The sequence below is a fragment of the Desmodus rotundus genome, chromosome 5, assembly GCF_022682495.2.
Source record: "Desmodus rotundus isolate HL8 chromosome 5, HLdesRot8A.1, whole genome shotgun sequence".
Taxonomy (NCBI): domain Eukaryota; kingdom Metazoa; phylum Chordata; class Mammalia; order Chiroptera; family Phyllostomidae; genus Desmodus; species Desmodus rotundus.
Genome location: NC_071391.1, coordinates 137,037,788 through 137,064,792, shown reverse-complemented (window position 1 = coordinate 137,064,792; position 27,005 = coordinate 137,037,788). Strand labels below are relative to the sequence as shown.

At 39.7% G+C, this 27,005-nt stretch overlaps 1 protein-coding gene across 2 annotated transcripts in view; it reads right to left on the bottom strand.

The window, feature by feature from the left end:
- Positions 1-27,005, bottom strand: part of COMMD1 (copper metabolism domain containing 1) — a 104,164-nt gene that overhangs the window by 45,683 nt on the left and 31,476 nt on the right. For both annotated transcript variants that reach the window (XM_045189397.3, XM_024552747.3), the window contains exon 2: positions 20,889-21,170. In XM_045189397.3, coding sequence (XP_045045332.1) covers positions 20,889-21,152 — 264 coding nt within the window. In that variant the 5' untranslated portion in view covers positions 21,153-21,170. The remainder of the gene's footprint in view (positions 1-20,888; positions 21,171-27,005) is intronic.

Sequence of the window (27,005 nt, the reverse complement as noted above, 5' to 3'; positions counted from 1 at the left end):
TAAATAAAATATTTTTCAAAAAATTTAAAAAATAAAAAGAACTGGAGATTACAGTGACACAGCTGATGGTGCTGGGGACTGTGGGAGACCTGCCCAGCTGAGCATGGATTACTGGGAGGACCAGGAGTCTAGCCGAGCTACTAACTTCTATTTCTTTTTCCTGTGATATAGTACCCCTGATTAGCCAGGCTGGGCAAAGCGGGGAAGGCAGGACTGTGTGTGCGTGTTTGTAGGTGTTTTAAAGGGACTTTGGGATTTTAATGGTGACATTCCGCCATTACTCTAAACCTGTATAACTTTTGAATAAATAGTTCCTTTCCTTTTCACCAAACTCTAGCATTGAGCACTGACAGCAGGCAAAGACAAACTTAGGACAGAAAGACGCAGGGGGAGGGGCGTTTCGGTAACAGTATCTGGGCTTCCCCACGGGTCTCTATTCAGTAACACAAACACTTTGTTTCACAATACTTTCTTTCACTTGCCTATCTCATCTTTCTAAGTCACATATTAATTAGTTCACCCATTTACCTAGTCCAGAACAGTAGCTACTGTAGAGAACTAAACATCTAAGGCTTTGTAAATCATGAACTGGAGTGAGAGAAAGAAAAAATGCATCCATCAGGTTTCTTTCCTCAAAACCAGCATTTACTAAATCTTTTGAATCATGTTGTAAAGATTCACTGCAAAGAAAATGAAATGTGTATGGAGAATCAAGCCAACAGAAAACAGGTGTAAGAATTCATAAGCTTTTCCCTTTGCTTAACTTCTTCAATGAACGTTTCATGGTGAGTCCCACAGTAATTTTAATCTTTAGGCATAAAATGGTAGCATGTAATGAATTCCATGATGAACCACAAACCCAGCTCTGTTAAAAGCCAAGGGGGTTTGGATAAATCCTACTCAAGTCACCATTTCATGAACTCTTTTTTTCCCCCTTAAACTAGCCTTACTCCTCTTGGCTTTGAGTTGTCTAGCATTTTGCCACAGTCCTTCCAGTCACGTTATCATAAATTGTATCATTCAGAACTATATCCACGGAGCTTGTCTTGTCTCCTTAATCCAGACCAAATTCTGTGCAGCATGTCTATATAGCACAGAACTAGCTTCACATTTGCACTTTCTAAAAGGATAGCTGAAATAGAATAAAGTTATATGACCTATCCAGGACTCAATTTCGTCTTCTATAAAACAATACTAATAATCCTAGTCCCCCAAACTTTGTATCACAGACCAAAATAAAGTGAACATGGCAAGAGAAGGATTCTAATAGTTTATAAAGGAAAAAAAAAATAGGTCGCTCTTTTCACAGTCAGGAGCTTGCCCCTCATAGATCCTATATAAATGAACAGAAGCCCATTCTCACCAGACTGTTTCTTTGGTTGGTGATTGGAGTAGGAATGGAAATCCAGTCCCTAAAGTCCTATTTTTTCACTTCTTCTCACCTTTCTTTGACACTGGATGCTAGTCTATGATCCCTGGTTTAACCTTTTTTTTATTTGGCCAAATGATTATTTTTTTTAATTGTTGTTCAATTACAGTTGTCTGCATTTTCTCCCCACTTGGTTTAGCCTTTGAAAAATATATATATATAAAAAGAAACAGAGTAAGCCCAGTCGTTTTAAATCTATTTTGCAAAGATGCCAAGAAGACAGGAAGCACTTCAAAGGAAAGGCACTAATGCAAAGAACACATATTAAACAGCTACTTTCACATTTCTAAATTCTGTGCCTAATATCCAATTTAAATTGGTACTTTTAGAAAATGAAGCCAACATAGAAATCAGTAAAAAGGATCAAAGCAGAAAACTGAAATAAACAAAAAGCAAAAGCAAGAGATTAACCAGGCAGTAGGTTAGAAGGCAATCAGAAATAAGAGAAAGCCCTCTCCCTTCAAAATGACATCTCTCCTCCACCTACTGTTACAAGACTGACTGGACAGAATGAAGGTCTGTTACACAAGCCACAAGTTCAAGTAAATCTGTAAAATAAAACCTAGTCTTGGTGAATCACAATGAAGAAAAAGAATAAACATGTGGAGTACAAATTTGTTGCCAAAATTTGCAAAGGTTTTGGAATTTAATTATTGTTATATTTAATACAAGCAAGAAGGAAGCCAAAAGGCAAAAGGAAACACCTGGAGTTTAGCAGCAGGAAGGCCATAAAGACAGCAAAGAACAAACTTTGCCATTTGAGGATCATGATAGTAAAAATGTTTTGATGCTCCCTTCCTCCCTAGAGAAACAAAATATTCTGCAAATGATGCAGCAAGTATTCCTAAATGCCACAATGAGTGGTACAGGAATATTATGAACAATAACATTTATTATTTAAGAAATGGTTTAAGGGGTCATTCAAATACCATATTTTTCAGACTATGAGATGCAGTTTTTTGGAGAACCAAGATGGCGGCGTAGGTAGACACACTGCGCCTCCTCGCACAACCAGAACTGACAGAAAATCGAACGGCAAGGAAGTCCGACACGAAGGAGATAAAAAATAAACATTCATCCAGACCGGTAGGAGGGGTGGAGACAGGCACCGGGGTGGAGAGGACTTGCGTGGCTGTGGTGGGACTGAGACTGGCAGAGTGTGGGACAAACGGCGCAGGCAGTCCGAGCACTAGCAGACCCTGCGGCCACACATTTGCGCAGATAAACCGAGAGGGCCGGACTCGGAGTGGCGGAGAATGGGGCAGGCAGAGCGGTGGGTGGCACCCCACGGCACCACATTTGTGCACAGATAAACCGGACAAACGGCGGGGAGCAAAGCAGACCGCGCAACCCAGGGCTCCAGCATGGGGGAAATAAAGCCTCAGACCTCTGACTGAAAGTGCCCGTGGGCGTTGGGGCGGCCGTAGGAGAGACTCCCAGCCTCACAGGAGAGTTCGTTGGAGAGACCCACAGGGGCCTAGAGTGTGCACAGGCCCACCCACTTGGGAACCAGCACCAGAGGGGCCCAATTTGATTGTGGGTAGAGGAGGGAGTGATTGAAATCCGCTGGAGAGTGGAGCAAGCGCCATTGCTCCCTCTCGGCCCCTCCCCCACATACAGCATCACAGCGCAGCAACCAGCGTTACCCCGCCCCGGGGAACACCTAAGGCTCCGCCCCTTTACTTAACAGACGCACCAAGACAAAAAAAAAAAAAGGCCCAAATGACAGAACACTTCAAAGCTCCAGAAAAAATACAACTAAGTGAGGAAGAGATAGCCAACCTATCGGATGCACAGTTCAAAACACTGGTTATCAAGATGCTCACAGAATTGGTTGAATCTGTTCGAAAAACAGATGAAAAAATGAAGCCTATGTTAAGAGAAACAAAGGAAAATGTACAGGGAACCAATAGTGATGAGAAGGAAACTGGGACTCAAATCAACGGTGTGGACCAGCAGGAAGAAAGAAACATCCAACCAGAAAAGAATGAAGAAACAAGAACTTGGAAAAATGAGGAGAGGCTTAGGAACCTCCAGGACACCTTGAAACGTTCCAACATCCGAATTATAGAGGTGCCAGAAGGAGAAGAGGAAGAGCAAAAAATTGAAAACTTATTTGAACAAATAAGGAAGGAGAACTTCCCTAATCTGGCAAAGGAAATAGACTTCCAGGATGTCCAGGAAGCCCAGAGAGTCCCAAAGAAGCTGGACCCAAGGAGGAACACACCAAGGCACATCCTAATTACATTACCCAAGATTAAACGCAAGGACCTACATCCAAGATTACTGTATCCAGCAAAGCTATCACTTAGAATGGAAGGGAAGATAAAGTGCTTCTCAGATAAGGTCAAGTTAAAGAAGTTCATCATCACCAAGCCCTTATTATATGAAATGTTAAAGGGAGTTACCTAAGAAAAAGAAGATCAAAAATAGGAACAGTAAAAATGACAGCAAACTCACAGTTATTAATGACCACACCTAAAACAAAAATGAGAGCAAACTAGGCAAACAACTAGAACGGGAACAGAACCATAGAGATGGAGATCACATGAGGGTTGTCAATAGGGGAGTGGGAGGGGGAGAGGGGGGTAAAGGTACAGAGAATAAGTAGCATAGATGATAGGTGGAAAATAGACAGGGGGAGGGTAAAAATAGTGTAGGAAATGTAGAAGCCAAAGAACTTACAAGTATGACCCCTGGACATGAACTATACGGGGGAATGTGGGAGGGAGGGGGTGGGCAGGATGGAGTGGAGTGGGGGGGAGAATGGGACAACTGTAATAGCATAATCAATAAATATATTTAAAAAGAAAAAAAAAGATTTTACCATATTTACTAGCAGATATGTGAACATTTGTGTGTGAGTAGAGAGTGAAAGGAAGAAAATAAAATAGTTACCATATTTTTTGGACCATAAGAAGCACTTAGGTTTTAGAGGAGGAAAACAGGAAAAAAATTTTGAAGCAGAAAATGTGGTGAAATATTTAATAACATAAATAATGTAATATTCCACCAATGTAAATGTATGCTACATTCGGACTATAAGACGCACCCCCATTTTCCTCCCATATTTGGGGGGAAAAGTGCATCTTTTTTTTTGAAATAGTTAAGATTTATTTATTAATTTTTTAAAAATATATATTTATTGATTATGCTATTACAGTTGTCCCATTCCCCCCCTCACTCCACTCCATCCTGGCCACGCCCTCCCTCCCACATTCCGCCCCCCTATAGTTCATGTCCATGGGTCATACTTATAAGTTCTTTGGCTTCTACATTTCCTACACTATTTTTACCCTCCCCCTGTCTATTTTCCACCTATCATTTATGCTACTTATTCTCTGTACCTTTCCCCCCCCTCCCCCTCCTGCTCCCCTATTGGCAACCCTCCATGTGATCTCCATTTCTGTGGTTCTGTTCCTGTTCTAGTTGTTTGCTGAGTTTGCTTTTGTTTTTGTTTTAGGTGTGGTTGTTAATACCTGTGAGTTTGCTGTCATTTTCACTGTTCATATTTTATATCTTCTTTTTCTTAGATAAGTCCCTTTAACATTTCATATAATAAGGGCTTGGTGATGCTAAACTCCTTTAAATTGACCTTATCTGAGAAGCACTTTATCTGCCCTTCCATTCTAAATGAAAGCTTTGCTGGATACACTAATCTTGGATGTAGGCCCTTGCCTTTCATGACTTTGAATACTTCTTGCCAGCCCCTTCTTGCCTGTAAGGTCTGTTTTGAGAAATCAGCTGACAGCCTTATGGGAACTCCTTTGTAGGTAACTGTGTTTTTTTCTCTTGCTGCTTCTAAGATTCTCTCCTGTTTAATCTTGGGTAATGTAATTAGGATGTGCCTTGGTGTGTTCCTCCTTGGGTCCAGCTTCTTTGGGACTCTCTGGGCTTCCTGGACATCCTGGAAGTCTATTTCCTTTGCCAGATTAGGGAAGTTCTCCTTCCTTATTTGTTCAAATAAGTTTTCAATTTTTTGCTCTTCCTCTTCTCCTTCTGGCACCTCTATAATTCGGATGTTGGAACGTTTCAAGGTGTCCTGGAGGTTCCTAAGCCTCTCCTCATTTTTCCAAGTTCTTGTTTCTTCATTCTTTTCTGGTTGGATGTTTCTTTCTTCCTGCTGGTCCACACCGTTGATTTGAGTCCCAGTTTCCTTCTCATCACTATTGGTTCCCTGTACATTTTCCTTTGTTTCTCTTAACATAGGCTTCATTTTTTCATCTGTTTTTCGAACAGATTCAACCAATTCTGTGAGCATCTTGATAACCAGTGTTTTGAACTGTGCATCCGATAGGTTGGCTATCTCTTCCTCACTTAGTTGTATTTTTTCTGGAGCTTTGAAGTGTTCTGTCATTTGGGCCTTTTTTTTTTTTTGTCTTGGTGCGTCTGTTAAGTAAAGGGGCGGAGCCTTAGGTGTTCCCCGGGGCGGGGTAACGCTGGTTGCTGCGCTGTGATGCTGTATGTGGGGGAGGGGCCGAGAGGGAGCAATGGCGCTTGCTCCACTCTCCAGCGGATTTCAATCACTCCCTCCTCTACCCACAATCAAATTGGGCCCCTCTGGTGCTGGTTCCCAAGTGGGTGGGCCTGTGCACACTCTAGGCCCCTGTGGGTCTCTCCAACGAACTCTCCTGTGAGGCTGGGAGTCTCTCCTACGGCCGCCCCAACGCCCACGGGCACTTTCAGTCAGAGGTCTGAGGCTTTATTTCCCCCATGCTGGAGCCCTGGGTTGCGCGGTCTGCTTTGCTCCCCGCCGTTTGTCCGGTTTATCTGTGCACAAATGTGGTGCCGTGGGGTGCCACCCACCGCTCTGCCTGCCCCATTCTCCGCCACTCCGAGTCCGGCCCTCTCGGTTTATCTGCGCAAATGTGTGGCCGCAGGGTCTGCTAGTGCTCGGACTGCCTGCGCCGTTTGTCCCACACTCTGCCAGTCTCAGTCCCACCACAGCCACGCAAGTCCTCTCCACCCCGGTGCCTGTCTCCACCCCTCCTACCGGTCTGGATGAATGTTTATTTTCTATTTCCTTGGTGTCGGTCCCCCTTGCTGTTCGATTTTCTGTCAGTTCTGGTTGTGCGAGGAGGCGCAGTTTGTCTACCTACGCCGCCGTCTTGGTTCTCAATATGGTAAAATCTTATATATCTTTAATCCTTTTCATAAATCAAACCAATGAATGCACAGATAAAAATAATAAGTTGACATGAGTATCCAAAAAAAAAAAAAGATGTTCAGCCTAATCAGAAAGTAGAAAAATAAAATACATATCCTCCAAAAAGCCAGCACAATAAATTTAGAAATAAATGGCTCAATGTGTCTGAGGTTATTAAAAAATAAGTGACCACCCACCTTATAAAATTATAAAAGACCTTTCTTGAAACAGCTAACTTACTTCATATTCATTCTTAATGTTCTTCCCTCAGTATCTATTTAGGCAAAGTAATTCAAGGATTTTAGAGGAAAGTTCTTAATTTGGGGAACTAAAATTTTGGGGAGAATGAGTCAGGCAAGCCCTTACCCCGAATTAATAGCCCCTCACAACATCTGACCATTCATTTGCTCCCTAACGTTAACAAGTTTATATTTGGTATCACTATACTTGATATTGTCATAAGCACCTGTGATTCAACAATGAATAATAGCAAATTATTCATTCCTACTTTCATGGCCCTTAAAGTCCAGTGAAACAGATAGTAGACAATAGACAAATGAGTACAAATGGATAGGCATTATAAAAAGGTAAACGGAGAAGTATATATGGAAGTTAGTATAATAGGGGAAGTATAAAAGGGAAATCAAGGAAAAAGTCTCCATAATCAAGGGACATTGGAAACATAAGGGATGAAAAGAAATCAGATTAAGCTTTCCAGGGTAAGTAACTAAGCTTCTTCCTTGCTACTCATATGAAGAATTACATTGTACTCCTTCACCTTCTCTCCTATACTAGTATGCCATCTTTGTTTCAGTTCATTTTTTTTCAGACCGTAGGATATCCCGAATAGCTTGTACATGAGCAGGACAGAGAACACTACAGAATAGTCTATTCTACCACTATTTCCAATCATGTGGATAAACTTGGTTGAACCTAACTTTCAAGTTAATTCAAATTTAGAGCAAATACAGACATACTAACTGCATACAGGATACTACTAAACAACAACAAAAATCTAAAAACCTTTCCTTATGAGATTAAAAAATAATTCCAAAGAGATTTGGTTTTAAAAAATAAAATTATAGACCTGGCTGGTGTAGCTCAGTGGACTGAGTGCCAGCCTGCAAACCAGGGGGTCGCTGGTTCAATTCCCAGTCAGGGAACACGCCTGGGTTGCAGGCTAGGTCCCCAGTTGGGGGTGTGAAAGAGGCAACCACACATTGATGTTCCTCTCCCTCTCTTTCTCCTTCCCTTCCTCTCTCTCTAAAAATAAATAAATAAAATATTTAAAAAAGTAAAAATAAAAAATAAAATTATAAAGAGCTAAAGAGAGGACAGCTAACAAAGAAACATGAAACAAGGCAGTGAACTCAAGTCTGAGAATTTAGAGATCCCCTTAGACTACCCAGCCATTATTAAGCAGAGGCATCTTCAGTGAACAGTAACTGCCACTCTTGTTTAATCTCCAACTGGCCAAGATACAAGCCATTCCCTTTACCTAAAGCTATACCCAGTATCATGGGTTTAGCTGGTATTTCCAAAGGCTATGACTCATACACAGATCTCAAGATGATGATAGGGCTTAGCCTCTTTGAATAAAACAATGTATGTTTAGTGAGTGAAAGACTGTATACTCAGTGTTGCTTAGTCTAAAGTTCCTTAGAGGATACTTAACAATCTTCTCAAGTATCAAAATCTTCACAGAAAAAAATATGTTTGGAGTATAGTTTAGCCTTAAAAATGAGGTATTTCAATTTCTCATAAATACCTTGAGAGGTAAAAACATTAACTGGCCTGATAGCTCATATTCATCAAAGGATTGTTTTTACCACTGGCACCATTACCCCAGCACCAGCATATAAAAATACATAAAAACAACTCGGTAATTATTCAACTTCTTTTAATAATAAAACAGGCAGAAGAAAACACAAATCAACTTTACAGATGTAATTTATCAAAGAAAACAAAATATTTTTCATTATAAACAAATCAGGGATCCAAAATTTTTGATCTAGATAAAGGACTCATGGACAAAGCCAAAGGCGGGTAGGACTAAGGGTGGGAGACAGGGGTGGGCGGGGTGGGAGAAAGTGGTGGTGGGAAAATGGAGCCAACTGTATTTGAACATTAATTAAAAAATGATTAAAAAAATTTTCTGATCTAGAAAGTAAAAATAAATTAATTTAAAATAAACAAAAGCCATAAATAAGTTTCAGGCTGAAGTATGTCATATGTCATATGACGGCACCTACTGACTAAAGGTAATACTGCATCCTACATTTGTCACGGAGAGCAAAGTTTCTGGTGTGGACTAAAAAGATGCCTATAATCTCTCAGGTGTAGGGAGTACAGCAGTGTGAAGAGGAAAATAGTGGTCAATGGTCAAGGAAAAACCCCATACTAAAGAACATAGCATAGTTTTGACCAGTGTGGCTCAGTTGGTTGGGTATCGTCCAGCAAAGTGAAAAGTTGCTGGTTCAATTCCCAGTCAGGGCATTGCAGGTTCGGTCCCCTGCTGGGGCATGTACAAGAGGCATGATCAATGTTTCGATGTTTCGCATCAATGTTTCTCTCCTTCTCTATCAGCCTCTCTTCCTCTCTCTCTAAAAATAAATAAATAAAATCTTTAAAAAAAGAGAATATAACACAAAAACAAGCTGACATGGGGTATACTAAAACCCTCAGCAAAGCAAATCAATGCTGGTGATATTTAATTCCAAAGATTTCAACTTTAACTTTCTCCCTGAAATATTTTAACTTAGTCTTTTGGATTTTAATTTTTAGGTATATTATGTCTAATTTCATCACAAAAAAATTAAAGATCCACTTGGCATAAATTGGAAAGGGAAACTATAACTCTGAAAAGTAAAAGATTATTTCATTAATGATTATTGACTGAGAGAGCATGGTCAGGAAAAGAAAATGAGTTTTACAGTTAGGGAGAATTGTGCTCAAGCCTTTCACCCTCCTACTTGCATTGTATGACCTTGAGTACATTGTTTAACATCTCTGAACCTTTCTCCTCATCTATGTACCTTAAAACATTATTTTAAGAACTGGCACATAAGAGGTACTCAAAAAATGGCTAATGTTATACTTACCGTGGAATTTTAAATTTTTTCCCAAGAGGACATTTTACTGTGTCAGAAAATACCTAACCAGTTAAGTTCCTAATTCCTATGGAATTCCTGATTCTAAAAACTTTTTTCAGTAGAAAGAGTTTTAACAAAGGAAAAAAGAACATTTCTTTTCAGATATTTAATTGTTAACATCCAGAAGATAGGAAATACTACCCTTATGCTTGTCCCTGTGATTTCACAGACTGTGAAATTTAAATAAATATACAGGCTTGGAATGGTTTCCTAAAGGAAACATGGGAGTGGGGAGACTTCTGGTCAAGATGGAGGTGTAGGTAGATACACTTTGCTTCCTTGAACAACCAAAAGAAGAACGGAAAATTTAAAAACAAAAAACAACCAGAACAGCCAGAAAATCAAACAACAACCAAGGAGTTAAAGAAGAAACATTCATCCACATCAGTAGGAGGTGAGAAGAGAGGCAGCCTGGTAGAGAGGAGTCACTTGCGCAAGGTGGGGACTGGCGGAGCAGTTATTCCCACATTTGCATGCGGATAAACCAGGAGAAACAACTGGGGAGTGAGACTGACTGCACAACCCAGGGTTCCAGCATGTACCTTAAAACATTATTTTTAAGGTACAACCAAGAAATACAACTAAGTGATGAGGAAACACAGCCTCAAAACCTCTGACTGAAAAAACCCATGGGGGTTGAGGCAGCAGGAGAAACTCCTAGCCTCACAGGAAAGTTCATTGGAGAGACCCACAGGGCCCGAGAATGTACACAAAACCACCTACCCAGGAATCAGCACCAGAAGGGCCCAATTTCCTTTTGGGTAGTGGAGGAAATGACTGAAAGCCGGCAGAGAGCTGAGCAAGCAGCACTGTTCCCTCTCAGAACCCTCCCCCACATACAGCACCGCAACACAGCGAGGTGAGTTGCCCGGTCATGGTGAATTCCTAAGGCTCTGCCCCTTACTACGAAACAGGCATGTGGAGACAAAAAAAATATGACCCAAATGAAAGAACAGATCAAAACTCCAGAAGAAATACAACTAAGTGATGAAGAGATAGCAAACCTATCAAAACACTGGTAATCAGAATGCTCACAGATATGATTGAGTATCGTTGCAAAATAGAGGAAAAACTGAAGGCTAGGCAAAGTGAAATAAAGGGAACCAACAGTGAATGGAAGGAAACCAGGACTCAAATCAACAATTTGGAGCAGAAGGAAGAAATAAACACTCAACCAGAACAGAAGGAAGAAATAAGAATTCAAAAAAATTAGAAGAGGCTTACGAACTCTGGGACAACTTTAAACATTCCAACATCCAAATCATAGGGATGCCAGAAGAAGAGGAAGAGCAAGAAATGGAAAACTTATTTGGAAAAAAAAACGAAGGAGAACTTCCCTAATCTGGCAAAGGAATAAGACTTCCAGGAAGTCTAGGAAGCTTAGAGAGTACCCAAAAAGTTGGACCCAAGGACGCACACACCAAGCCACATCATAATTATATTACCCAAGGTTAAAGATAAGGAGAGAATCTTAGAAGCAGCAAGACAAAAGGACACAGTTACCTACAAAGGAGTTCCCATAAGACTATCAGCTGATTTCTCAAAAGAAACATTGCAGGCAAGAAGGGGCTGGAAAGAAGTATTCGAAGTCATGAAAGGCAAGGATCTACATCCAAGATTACTCTATCCAGCAAAGCTTTCATTTAGAATGGAAGTGCTTCCCAGATAAGGTCAAGTTAAAGGATTTCACCATCACCAAGCCCTTATTATATGAAATGTTAAAGGGACTCACCTAAGGAAAAGAAGAAGATCAGAGATACGAACAGTAAAATGACAACAAACTCACAACTATTGACAACCAAACCTAAAAAAACAAGACCAAAAACTAACTAAGCAAACAACTAGAACAGGAACAGAATGACAGAAATGGAGATACATGGAGGCTATCAGTGGGGAAGGGGAGAATGGGGGAAAAGGTACAGGGAATAAGTAGCATAAATGGTAGGGAGAAAATAGACAGGGGGAGGTTAAGAATAGTAGAAGCCAAAGAACTTATACGTACGACCCATGGACATGAACTAAGGGCACGGGGGGTGGGGGGCAGATACAGATGGGAAGGGGTGTGCAAGGTGGAAAGGAATGGGGGGGGAAATGGGACAACTGTAATAGCATAATCACTAAAATATATTTTAAAAAAAACTGTTAATATAAAATAAAATCTGTAGTCTAGTTAGTAACAATACACCAATGTTAGTTTCCTACTTTTACAAATATACCACAGTAATGTATGATGTTAACAGGCAAAACTAGATGAGGAGTATAGGGAACTTGTACTATCTTTGCAACTTCTGTGTCAATTTAAAATTATTCAAGAATAAAGTTAATCTATAGCAAAAAAAAATCATACCTATTTCAGAGGGTAGGTAAGAGGACTGAGTGACTTAATGAATAAATGTTTAGACCAGTGCCTGGGGTATGGTGAGGTTATAATAAATAATAGCTATTATTACTTTTTTATGTTAAATACTATTAGATATTTGCTAAATAGATAAAAAGCAAAACAAAGCAAAACATACAATAACAAACCAATAAGAGCTAGCTTCATTAATTCCATACTTGTGATACTGCTCTATTCCTTATTATTTCCCACCAAAAATAAACTGTGACATATATTTACTATTTTTTTAAAAAAAGCAGAAGTAGCCCTGACTGGTGTGGCTCAGTTGATTGGGTGCTGTCCCTCAAAGCAAAGGGTCACTGGTTTGATTCCCAGTCAGGGCACATGCCTGGGTTGTGGGTTCGGTCCCTGGTCACTGTGCTTACAAGAGGCAACAGATTGATGTTTCTCTCTCACATCGCTGTTTCTCTCCCTCTCATTCTCCCTCCCTTCCCTTCTCTCTAAAAATAAATAGACAGATAAAGTTTTAAAGTAAAATAAAAAAGCAGAAGTAATGGTGTGCAAGTCAGAGATTAGGTCATACAAGGCACTGTGGCTTCATGCTTTCCTTTTCTCTACTGAATCACTCACTATGGAAGTAACCAGTTGCTATATTACCATATTTTGCTGTGTGTAATGAGCACTTTTTTGCCCAAATTTTTGACGGAGAAATAAGGGTGCACAATATACATGGGTAATACTAATTCCATATCTATATAAATGTTTTCAATTCTTTTGTTTATGCTTTTGCATTAAAAGTGTAACTCTAGAAAGCAATGTCAATATCCATATGCAAAATAATATCCTGGAATATGATAATTGGTTTTGCTTCTAAATATAAATAAATGAAAAATTGAATTAAAAAATTAAAACGAAAGATTTTTTTCCTGAAAGTTTAGGCCAAAAATGTGGGTGTGCATATACACAGGAGTACATTATACACAGCAAAATATGGTACTCTACGGTCAACAACCAGAAAGGAATTGAGGCCTCTTACTGTACAACAGCCAATGAATGAGCTTGCAGGCAGATCCTCCAGCCCCAGTCAAGGACTGGGATGGCTGTAGCCCTGGTTCACAACTAGTACAACTTGAGGGACCCTGAACTAAAAATCACTTGGTTAAGCTGCTCCCAAATTCATATTCCAACTCCTATGTGAGATAATAAATATTTGTGTCTTCAGTCCCTAATTTTTTGGAAAATTTATTATGTAGCAATAGATAACTAATATACAGATTCTCTCCCTTAATTCACTCAAAATTTATCAAACAATCTACTTTAATATTTGAAGGCTTTAAGAGATACAAATATTAATGATAAATTGTAGGCTTCTTGAAGGCATAAACAATCCACTGTAGTGGACACACATTGGTTTTGTTTGTCCGATATACCTAATTCCTTTGGGAAATTCCTCACCTATTGCCTATGGTATCAGTTGTCAGTCTATGCCTTAACTTGCCCCTGATGAAAGGGCTGGGCAAATACTGCAAGCTTAAATTACCCTAATTCCTGTAAACAGCGACTTCTCCATGAGTAGCCATGTATTCTAAGCCAGAAAAATAAGAATTAGTCTTTAATCAACACAATTAAGTTGGGAAGAGAAGAGTACCTCTTTCTACTGGTATGGGCTGATAGCCATTACCTTACATCAACAGGGAGTAAGCTTGCTTGCAGAATGACATGAACAGAGCCAGAGAGAGCCAAGAGATATCTGAAACCATGAACCACTTTTGGGCTTACTAAATAGACTCACATATCCCACTAATACCCTTTTTTGATTAATTAAGTTAGACACTAATACAGTTGCTTGTTTTTTGTTTTAAATCTAAGTTGTATCAAATGCTAAAAAAAAGTTCAAAATATCCTGAGAATTTATATTATCAGATTCAGTTGAGATAACTGGGGAGAAATTCATGGTAGTTAACATGGACTCGGAAAAGAGGGAGGATTTTGGCGAGTGAAAATGGGGATGGATAAAGAACATTCCAAGTAGCAACAGGAAAGGATGTACATGTATGAAAAATATAGTACCACTTGGTTGAACTGTACCATATAAATAGGTGACAGAGCATAGAAGCCTTAAATCATATTCTTAGAAGGCTAGGCTGTTTTCTCTAGATTAAGGGAGTATGTAAGGAGAAGGTATCATAGGATGAGAGGTCTAATTCATTTCGTGATCAATATTGTTTAGATATCACCAATCTCAATAGCTTTATCATCATAATTCTGTTCATGCTTCTCTACTGTACCCACAAGACTTAGAAAATCCACAAATGATTTATTAAAATTCATACATACTTCCCTATTATTGACTTCCTCTACTCTACTTAGGTTAATAACCCTGGGAATAAAATGATAAACCTGAAACTTGGCTTAAAAGTTAGGAAGTCCCACTTTCTGTTTCCCCAATTGAGAAATCATTTTTAAAAACCCATACAAAACTGCAAAGAATGGTTTTACATCATATACAAAAATTAACTCAAAATGTCCATGTGTCCTTCATAGTAGTTCCTAAAGATCTAAACATAGGAGCTAAAGCTATAAAAGTCTTAGAATAAAATATAGAGGAAACAATTTCATGACATCAGATTTGGCAATGAGGTCTTAGATATGACACCAAAAGTGCATGAAACAAAAGAAAAAATAGATATGTTGGACTATATCAATATTGAAATTTTTAAAAATATGTTTTTTATTTATTTTTAGAGAGAGGGGAAGGGATGGGGAAAGAGGGAGAGACACATTAATGTGTGGCTGCCCCTCATCCACCCCCCAACTGGGGACCTGGCACCCAACCCAGGCATGTGCCCTGACTGGGAATCAAACCAGCGACCCTTTGGTGTGCAGGCTGGCACTCAAGCCACTGGGCTACACTAGCCAGGACAAAATTTAAATTTTTGTGCATTAAAAGCTTTCATCTAGAGATTAAAAAGAAAACCCACAGAATTCGAGAGAATATCTGCAAATCATACATCTGATAAGAGATTGATATTCAGGCATATATTAAAAACTCCCACAACTCAACTATAACAACAAAAAACAGCAACCAGATTAAAAAATAGACAAAGGAATTCAATAGACATTTCTCCAAAGTTTATAAAAGGCCAATAAACAAATGAAAAGATGGTCAACATCACTAATTATTAGGGAACTTAACTGAAAACCACAATGAGATACCACTTCACATCCATTAGGATGGCAATTTATCCACATATATACACACAAACACAAAAACCCAAAAAATAACAAATGTTGATAAGAATATGGAGAAATTGGAACTCTCGTGCATTGTCAGAAAGAATGTACAATGGCACAGCCACTGTGGAAAATAGTTTAGCAGTTTCTCAAAAATTTAAACATAGAATTACCATATGATCCAGCAGTTCCACTCCTAGGTATATATGTAAAAGAGTTAAAAGCAGGGACTCAAACAGACATGTGTACATCTGTGTCCATAGTAACATTATTCACAATAGTCAAAAGGTAGAAACAACTCAAATATCCATCAACATACTAACAGATAAATAAAATGTGGTATAAAGATACAGTATGATTCAGCCTTTAAAAGGAATAAAATTCTGACACAAGCTACAACATGGATAAATCCTAAGACATTATGCTCTGCAAAATAAGCCAGATACAATAAGACAAATACTGTATGATTCAACTTATATGAGGTACCTAAAACAGGCAAATTCACAAACACATAAAGTAGGAAGAGGTTACCAGGGGCCAGAGAGAGGTGGGAATAGCGAGTTACTGTTTAACGGACACAGAGTTCCTATTTGGGATGATGAAAAAGTTCTGGAAATTGAGAGTGGTGATGTTTATACAATGTTGTGAATATACTTAATACAACTGAACTGTACACTTAAAAATGGTTAAGTGGTAAATTTTATGTAATATATGAGACATATTACACATACAAAACAAATGCTAAGCATGGGGTTGGGCCACAGGCCTTCTACGTGCATCTTGGCAGTGGAGCAGTGGCATGGATTGAAGCCCAGAGCCAATCAGCCAGTACACAAATACTAGACAAACACAAACAGTTTCAACATTGCTGGGCAAGATATACTGTCACCCTGAGTTTAGCAAAAAACACTGACATCCAAAAATCGTTTCCAAGTCCTCTCAAGGCTTGGTTTCCTGGCTTCCTCTCAATCACCCCCATCTGTCCACAAGAACAGAACCAGAGCCGGAACAGCAAAAATCTGAAAGAAGTCCAAAACTAGGGGCTGCCTATTGGCAGGTTACTAGTCAGAAGCTAAGGACTTCAGTTCTGCCAAAGCCCTGCTCTCAGAGGTCAACAAGTTTGCAAAGACACTCTATCTTTCTCTCCTTCTTTATATCTTTTTATTGAAGTATAATATATATACAGAAAAGGATACATCATAAGAAAGATTTGGTAAGTCTATAAGGAAAAATTTAAGCTCAATAAACTCAAATGCATCTCTATAAATTGAGAGTTTAAAAATAAAATTACTTCAGCACAAAGAGCATTTTCTTAACTGCCAAATATTAAATAACTTCTTTTGATTTATTTTTTTCCCAAGTGCAAGGGCTAATTAAAGCTATCAAAGAACTCAAGTTGCATATTAGATGGTCGATTTAGTACTAAAACTGTTCAAGACTAGGATTACCAATTCATACTAACATTCACGCAAAAAAAAAAGTTATCACCATTTCCTCACTTCCTTTCATTTTTCCACATCCCTTCCAATTCATCTCAAAGGAAGTCATCTACATTCAAAACATTTCTTCTATCTGCTCACTTCTCTCCACTTTGACTGCTGAAATTATTTCCATCTACCTTGCTAATATTATTTCACCACTGCAATAGCTCCTTCTATGTGTTTTTCTGGCTTCACTTTTTTTTCCCTTTTGGCACAATACTGATTTGTATTAGTTATCCCTAGGCTTGAAAACAAATTTTGACACGTTATGATGGAATTGTATTGCAGTCAGAAGTAGAAATGTAGAATGGAGATTGTCCAAAACCCCATTTTGAACACAACCCTATTTTGAAGTGGAGTATTAATTTTGGCTCTGTTCATTTGGGACACTTAACCTTGTTAATAGAATGAAGAATGAAACTTTTTGTTTTTTATCTTGAAATCCCATTTTACCTAACTACTATCACACAGAGATTTGGAAGTAAAAAGAGCTGCTTTTAATGTGCAAATAAACAATTCCAACCTTAGTGATTTTTTTTCCTGGGATCTTAGTATCATGGCTTCATTTTTTACTATGTTATAATCCATCCTTCACATGTGAATCAAAGTAATCCTATGCAAACATAAATCACACTGCATGATGCCCTGTTTAAAACCCTCCAATGGTTTCCTATTATACTTAGAATAAAAATCCAAATTTCTTACCAAGGCCAACTTCTCGCCTTTGCTCTTCCCTCTGGCCGTGTTTTACACTCCCAGATCAGCCTGCCTCCTTAGAGAAGCCTTCCTCACTCAAACTAAAGTGGTGCCCCTTACTCCGAGGTGGGGTCTGAGCATCCATAATTTTTTAAAGCTCTTCAGGTAAGTATGATATGTAGCGATGCTGAAAATCACTGCACTAAATAAGTCTTGCTTTTCCTTAAAACAATATTCTGCCAATTTACTTCTTGCTACTTCTTACTGCCTGTGGGTTGAAAAACTGAAAATCCAACATGTAGAAAGTGTTAAAATAAAAAAGAAATGGCAATCATCAGGAAACCATACTAAACTAGTGCCAACAGTCACTCCTACATGTAACATGCAAGAGTATGTTTATAAACTTTAGAGAATTAGTGCTGCACATACCAACTTTTTTACTGATCATGACACTCAGCTCAAAATAACGATGAAGTTGTTAGAGAAACCAAATGTCAATGTCACCTCCTCAGAACTACCTTCCTCAATTTCCGGGGGAAAGACAGCCATTCCCTCTTCTGAGATTTGATAAGACTTCTTTTCTCTGACAGACTTTCTTACACTAATTACTATTTTTCTTTTACTGTCAGCTCCATAAGATAAGGGAACTGTCTATATTGTTTAATGATGTGTCCTCAACACCTATAGTGTCTGATACATGGTAGATGCTTAGTACACAGTGAATTATGATTCATCTATTCACTCAACAAATATTTACTGAACACCATTTGCCAAGCAGTATCCAAGACCCTGGATCATAAGGATACAGCAGTGAACAAAACAGCAAAACCTTTGCCCCCCTTATATGCTAATGTGGAACACAGACAAGGTTAATCAATGAAACAAAATACAGTTGAGCCTTGAACAATGTGGGTGTTAACAAGAGTTAAGCACCCCCTCTCACGCATAACTTTTGACTCCCCCAAACCTTAACTACAGTCCCTCAGTATCCACAGAGGATTGGTTCCAGGACCCCCTACAGATACCCAAATCATTGGGTGCTCAAGTAAGTACCTTATATAAAATGGTACAGAACAATGTATACAGTTGGCCCTTCACATCTGTGGATTCCCAACCAGGGACTTGGAGGGCTGACTATATATTTCCTGAAAAAAATCCATGCATATGTGAACCCACACAATTCAAATCTATGCTGTTTAAGGCTCAACTGTATATAACATGGTAGGCAGTAATAAGTGACAGAAAGAAAAAATAAAGCAGAAAAAATCTGTGATAACAAAAGGCAGATTAGTGGTTGCTAAGGAATTGAGGTGAAGATAGGGATGGACTGTAAAAGGGCACAAGGAAACTTTTAGGGGGTGATGCACACTGTCTTATGACTGAAGTGGTCGTTTCAAAAGTGTAACACCATCTGATACATCTCCTCAGGCACGGGAAACAAAAGAAAAACTTAACAAATGGGACTATACCATACTAAAAAGGTTTTGCACTGCAAAAGAAACCATCAACAAAATAAAAAGACAACCCACAGAATGGGAGGACATATTCACTGCTACATCTGATAAGGGGTTAAAAATCAAAATTTATAAAGAACTTATAAAACTTAACACCAAAAAACAAACAATCCAATTAAAAAATGGGCAAAGGACCTGAATAGCCACTTCTCCAAAGAGGACATACAGATGGCCAATAGACATGTGAAAAAGATGCTCAACATCACAAATCACCAGAGAAATTCAAATTAAAAACCACAATGAGGTGTCACCTTACACTGGTGAGAATGACTGTCATCAATAAACCAACAAACAAGTGTTGGTGAGGATGTGGAGAAAGGGAAACCCTTTTGTACCCTTGGTAAGAATACACATTGGTCAGCCACTGTGGAAAGCAGCATAGAGATACAAAAAACTAAATATGGAATTGCTGCTCTGGCTGTTGTGGCTCAGTGGACTGAGTGCCGGCCTGCGAACCAAAGGGTCACTGGTTCAATTCCCAGGCAGGGCACATGCCCAGGTTGTGGGCCAGGTCCCCAGTAGGGAGTACGTGAGGGGCAACCACACATTGATGTTTCTTTCCCTCTCATCCTCCCTCCCACTCTCTAAAGATAAATAAATAAAATCTTTAAAAAAAAGATGGAACTGCTTTATGACCCAGCAATTCTACTTCTGGGAATTTATCTGAAGAAAGCCGAAACATTAATTCGAAAGAATATAAGCACCACTGTGTTCATTGGAGCATTATTTACAATCCCCAAGATATGGAAGCTATAATAAAAAAATCAATATCCTGTACGAACTGCTGGTGAAATACCTAAATGTACTTATTGCACATTGCTAATCTGCCAGACTTTCGGTCTAGAAACAAAAGGATGAAAGCCATAAAACACAATAGTTAAAAGAATGGACTTTAGGGTCAAACAAACCGAAGTCAACAAAGGCAATTAGTACTGTTTTACAATAACTGAATAAAAGATCCTCCAAATGTATTTTTAAGAAGGATTATATTTTAAAAAAGGAATTACATTTTAAATTAAAATTAAAGTCATTATGGAAGTAGAGACACTGGAACACCCTAAGAAACCATTAGAAGAAAATAATACATTTCTACTATAGAATGTAACAGAAACATGTATTGCATTATTTATCTGAAAATGAATCTGGTTAGCTAATTTAGTAATCTAGGTTTTCTCTTCCTAATTACAAATTGCTGCTTTCCCTCCCCAAAAGACATACACACCAGGTCATTAAATATCTGATCTAGCAGTCTTCTAGAGCACAAACCAAGTGACTTCAAGAAAAACCATGTGGTTGCTAAAATCATCTGCTATAATAACTGCAAGAAAAAGCAGCAATGTCATGTAAATAATCAAGATCAAATTAAAAATTACTTGTGGGCCCAAGGAGAGAAGTAGCACACTTAGGGTCTTTGGTAACAATACATTACAGTACTTAAGATACATTGTCTCCGGTACCTGACTGCCTATAAATGTGACTAAGTGAGAAAGTTTTGTTCTATGTTGTTTAATCTCAATCCTGGTCTTTATATAGCATCTCTAACCATTGCCTTGGAGACTCTGACCAAATGCCAAGAATTCTGAGATCGAACAAAAATGGAGTAGTGGCCAACTTCTGTACTTTCACCTTACTGACCGATTTTGTTCTTCTGTGATAGCTGCCAGAACCCCGAGGCTGGTTTCCGGACTGTATACACAATTGGTAGTGTCCAAATTCTTAGATGATTCCATCTCTGAAGTGAGATTCTAGGAAACAGGGTCTTTTCCCATTATTCTCACTATTTCTGCAATGATTAATCTTTGAGAATAATTTATTAATTAAATTAATTAATTTGAGTTATTGCTAATACGTAAGGGAAAAACAGGTGATAAAGGGAAATTTATTGAAGTTGAACTCACCTGTCCACTCTTCCCTATTTCCAGCTCCATTATGGCAACAGGGGTGTGTATCTGCGCTGAGTGCCTCGACTGTGATTTGCCATCAACTCTCCAGCTCAGGCCCCGAAGCCCACTGTCCCAGCGGCTCTGGTTTATGAGGCTCTCTCGGATCTTTGTCTTGTGACCCTTCCAGAATTTAGAAATGACAGCAGCTTGATCAGATGTGATCCCTCCTTGCTTTTTGGTTTGAGCAGTCAGGAATGCCTCCAGCTGGTTGAAATCCATGTCTGCAGATGCAATAGACTATAAGGACAGAAATAGTAATGAATTTGAATTTGGTATATAACTAGAAATAGGTAGCTCCTTAACTAAAGATCATATTTTGAGTGACTTATAATCAATGAATAAGTTTTCAAGGGACAGTAATGAGAATAAACTCTTCATAAGTACAAAAATATTCCCTTTGTAAATATAAAATATGAGAAAAGCTACTGTTAAAACTTCCATGTCACTCAAATTCTGTATCAATAACTGTAATCTAATTTTTAAATATCCAGTACTATGGTGGGGAAATAATACAATTATAATTTAAAAATAAAATGTAATAAAATTAATTAGCTCTCTGATGAAATCTGACATAATTTCACAGTGCCTAATAGTCAGGCTTGGTTTAACATTCAATAACTGTACGATGCCTTGTCCATAAGAAGCACTAAGTAAATTTTGTTAGATGAATGCATTATTTTAGCTTTGTAGTACATCTTCAACCAAATAGTTCATTCACTGTAACATTACTCTGAAACAATGGCCTTAAATGACATACTACATCAGATGGGTTTAATTATCTTCAGAGCATTTTCACCCCAAAGCAGCATAATATACATTCTTTTCAAGTTCGCACAGAATATTTTCTAGGATAGGCCACATGTTGAAACATAAAACAATTCACAATAAATTTAGGAATATTGAAATCCTATCAAGCAGGGGCTTCCGGCCAAGATGGAGGCATGGGTAGATACACTGTGCCTCCTCGCACAACCAAAAGAAGGACAACAACAATTTAATAACAAAAAACAACCAGAACTGACAGAAAATTGAACTGTATGGAAGTCCGACAACCAAGGAGATAAAGAAGAAACATTCATCCAGACCCGTAGGAGGGACGGAGACAAGCAGCCGGCACGGAGAGGACTCTCGGCAAGGTGGCGGCTGGTGGACCAAGCGAGGTGGCAGATTGTGGAGTGAGGCAGGCCAGGCTGCAGCTAGCAGACCCCACAAGGTGGTGGCTGGCAGACCCCGAGGCCCCACGTCTGCACACAGATAAACCAGGAAGAACAGAGGGGGAGCAAAACAGAGGCTCCACCCAGGGCTCCAGCGCAGGGAAATAAAGCCTCAAACCTCTGATTGAAAACACCAGTGAGGGTTGAGGCAGCAGCAGGATAAACTCCCAGCCTCACAGGAGAGTTCGTTGGAGAGACCCACAGGGGCCAAGAGCATGCACAGTCCCACCCACTTGGGAATCAGCACCACAGGGGCCCAATTTGATTGTGGATAGCAGAGGGAGTGACTGAAACCCAGCAGAGAATGGAGTAAGCGCCATTGCCCCCTCTCAGCCCCTCCCCCACATACAGAGTCACAGCACAGCGACCAGCATTACCCCGCCCCAGGGAACACCTAAGGCTCCGCCCCTTTATGTAACAGGCGCGCCAAGACAAAAAAAAATGGCCCAAATGAAAGAACAGTTCAAAGCTCCAGAAAAAATACAACTAAGCGATGAAGAGATAGCCAACCTATCAGATGCACAGTTCAAAATGCTGGTGATAAGGATGCTCGCAGAATTGATTGAATTTGGTCACAAATTAGATGAAAAAATGGAAGGTATGTTAAGAGAAACAAAGGAAAATGGACAGGGAACCAACAGTGATGGGAAGGAAACTGGAACTCACATCAACGGTGTGGACCAGAAGGCAGAAAGAAACATCCAACCAGAAAAGAATGAAGAAACAAGAATTCAGAAAAATGAGGAGAGGCTTAGGAACCTCCAGGACATCTTTAAACGTTCCAACATCCAAATTATAGGGGTACCAGAAGGAGAAGAGGAAGAGCAAAAAAAATTGAAACTTATTTGAATAAATAATGAAGAAGAACTTCCCTAATCTGGCAAAGGAAATAGACTTCCAGGAAGTCCAGGAAGCTCAGAGAGTCCCAAAGAAGCTGGACCCAAGGAGGAACACACCAAGGCACATCATAATTATATTACCTAAGATGAAACAGAAGGAGAGAATCTTAGAAGCAGCAAGAGAAAAGAACACAGTTACCTACAAAGGAGTTCCCATAAGACTGTCAGCTGACTTCTCAAAAGAGACCTTACAGGCAAGAAGGGGCTGGCAAGAAGTATTCAAAGTCATGAAAGGCAAGGGCCTACATCCAAGATTAGTGTATCCAGCAAAGCTTTCATTTAGAATGGAAGGGCAGATAAAGTGCTTCTCAGATAAGGTCAATTTAAAGGAGTTCAGCATCACCAAGCCCTTATTATATGAAATGTTAAAGGGACTTATCTAAGAAAAAGAAGATATAAAATATGAACAGTGAAAATGACAGCAAACTCACAGGTATTAACAACCACACCTAAAACAAAAACAAAAGCAAATTAAGCAAACAACTAGAACAGGAACAGAACCACAGAAATGGAGATCACATGGAGGGTCATCAACAGGGGAGTGGGAGGGGGAGAGAGGGGGGAAAGGTACAGAGAATAAGTAGCATAAATGGTAGGTAGAAGATAGACAGGGGGAGGGTAAGAATAGTGTAGGAAATGTAGAAGCCAAAGAATTTATATGTATGACCCATGGACATGAACTATAGTGGGGGGCATGATGGAGTGGAGTGAAGGGGGGGGAAATGGGACAACTGTGATAGCATAATCAGTAAATATATTTTAAAAAAAGAAATCCTATCAAGCATTTTCTCTGACCATATGGGATGAAACTAGAAATCAATTACAAGAAAAAAACTGAAAAACACACAAAGACATGGAGGCTAAGTAACACATTACTAAACAATGAATGGGTTAACAATGAGATCTAGGAAGAAATCAAGATACCTTGAAACAAATGAAAATGAGAACACAACCACCAAAAATCTATGGGACAGAGAGAAATCAGTCCTAAGTGGGAAATTCATAGCATTGCAGGCCTATCTCAAATAAACTACATAACTTTACACTTCAAGGAACTTGAAAAAGAACAACAAACAAAGCCCAAAATGAGTAAAAGGAAGGAAATAATAAAGATCAGGGCAGAAATAAATGAAAGAGTCTAAAAAATATATAAAATATCAATGAAACCAAGAGATGGTTCTTTAAGAAGATAAATAAGACTGATAAACCTTTAACCAGACTCATCAATAAAAAGAGATGCCCCAAATAAATAAAATCAGAAATGAGATAGAAGTAACAACTGACTCCACAGAAATACAAGGGTTTGTAAGAAAATAGTACCAACAACTATATGCCAACGAATTGGACAATATGGACAAAAAGGACTGTGTTGCAGCCAATCAAGGCCAAGCAGATCCACTCTCACTTCTGGGAGACAGAAGAAAATGGGTGGAGCCGTGGGGATGCTTGACATACCTTTATTCACAGGTGGGCAAACCACACATGCTGCAAGCTGCGTGTCTAACTAGTGAGAAGCCCCTACTTGTTTAAGTACTACAGGGGAACAAAGCCGGAAAAATGCCAGAACATTACATAACATAACATAATTCTGCGCATGTGAGCCCACTTCATGTAATGGGAACAGTTTGTTGGACCCAGTCTCAAGGCTATGAGAACACTGGTTATCAGGCCCCTCCAAGGCTATGGGAACACTGCTTCCCTTAGTTACCCAGACACCTGGGTAAAGAAGCCAGACTGCCTCCACTTTCTCTACAAGGATAAATTTCTAGAAACATACAACCTTCCAAAACTGAACCAGGAAGAAGCAGAGAATCTGAATAGACAGATTACAACTACTGAAATTGAAGCAGTAATCAAAAAACTCCCAAAAAACAAAAGTCCTTCATGGTACATCCTCACAGGTGAACTTTACCTAACATCCAAAGAAAAACTAACACCTATCCTTCTCAAACTATTCCAAAAAATTCAAGAAGAAGGAAGACTCCCATGCTCATTTTATGAGGCCACTACAAAGAAAATTATAGGCCAATATCTCTGATGAACGTAGATGCTAAAACCGTAAACAAAATATTAGCAAACCTAACCTAGAAATACATCAAAAAGATCATACACCATAATATAACCAGGACCATCACTCCCCAGAAATGGGGAGGGGTTGGGAAGTACCAAGGACCAGGGCGTGCATGCAGCAACTGGGGCTACTGCACCATGACTCAGCAGAAAGAGGTGTGTAGGGTGCTTGTGTCAGTCTAGGAAGGTGATTTAAGGGTTAGAGATCCCCTCTCATCAACTTCCGGTATATGGGGGGCTTGGGGGACAGGCTTTAAAAGCAGAGCATGGGAAATGCTAGCACTGTGCTCTCTCCTCCCCTCACTGGTCAGTTGGCCGGCAGGGGCTCAGATTCCTGAGCCTGTGGACCTTGGGGGAACCTAGTGGTATGGAGCATTCTCTGTGGCACTCCCTGAACTCTCCAGGGCCTGCATGGCCAGGAGCACAGTGGGCCATTAACCAATAAGGGAGAAAGGGAGGAGGCCCAGGCTAACTGACCAGGAGGCAGCATGGCCAGGTGGCATGCCTTGAATCCCTCCCCCGCAAGGGAAGCCGTGGCAGCAGCCACCCACCGGCTACCCACACACACTCCTCCAGCACAGGCCCCATCATCCTCAGCTCCTTCTGTCACTGCTGCTCCACCCACTCCACCCGCTCCAGCCCCACAGGGCGTTAAGACCCACTGCAGGGAATGTGGGAAGGTGCTTAGCTGGTCGGTGCTTTGTACCATAGCCAGCCCTGGAAGCCACGTGCCCTGGCAGCTGGCACTGCAGAACGGAGCCCCCATGCACATCTGCCACAGCAGGCAGCAGCTGCCCCAGCCAATCCTGGAAGCTGTCTGGCTAGGAGCACAGTTGCAACCGCAAGCTAATGCCAGAAAGACAGGGAGCGAGTGCTGGTCTGGAAGGTTAGAAGCCAAGGAATAAGCAGTGTGCCAGGAGTGGGACTTCAGCTAGTCAGTGTGCACAGACTCCAAAGGATGCCTAGAATGGACTGTGACCAGACAGCTGCTACAAAGTGATGGTGTCTCTGGCACCAGAGAGAGACAAAATTAGAGCTGGAGAGATGAAGACCCCTTTGAGTAACAACCTTGGGCTATAGATAAGTAATAATGGGAACTTCTGGTCATGGATTTAGACTTTAATCTTTCTGACTGGTTTTCTCTGTCTTGTGGACAAGCCTGGCTCAGAGCAGGAATGCTCCCAGTTTCCTCAAAAGAGTACCCTGTTAATAAAAAACCTATTTCCTTCCCTACAACTCTTCATGTTATGCATATACATGGCAACAAGCCACTGACCCCAGGCTGCCCAGTTAGAACAATCTAGTGGGATTTTATTCCAGGAGTGCAAGGTTGGTACAATATCCACAAATCAATAAACTACATAAATGAAATGGAGGATACAAACCACATGATCATATCAAAAGATAGAGAAAAAGCATTTGATAAAACCCAACACCCATTTATGACAAAAACTCTTAGCAAAGTGAGAATAGAGGAAACATACCTCAATGTAATAAAGGTATATACATTACAAACCCACAGCCAACACCATACTCAGTGGGCAAAAACTACAAGTGTTTCCCTTAAGATCTGGAACTAGACAGGAATGTCCTCTTTCACCACTCTTAATCAGCATAGTACTGGAAGTCCAAGCCACAGCAATCACACAAGAAAAAGGAATAATAGCCATCCAAACTGGAAAGGAAGAGGTAGAACTGTCATTATTTGCAAATGACATGATACTGTATATAGAGAACCTTAAAGATTCCACCAAAAAACTACTGGGACTGATAAATGAATTCAGTAAAGTGGGTGGATACAAAATAAATATCCTGAAATCAGTTGTATTTTTATACATGGAAATGAACTATTAGAAAGAGAAAGTAAGAAAACAATCCTTTTTACAATC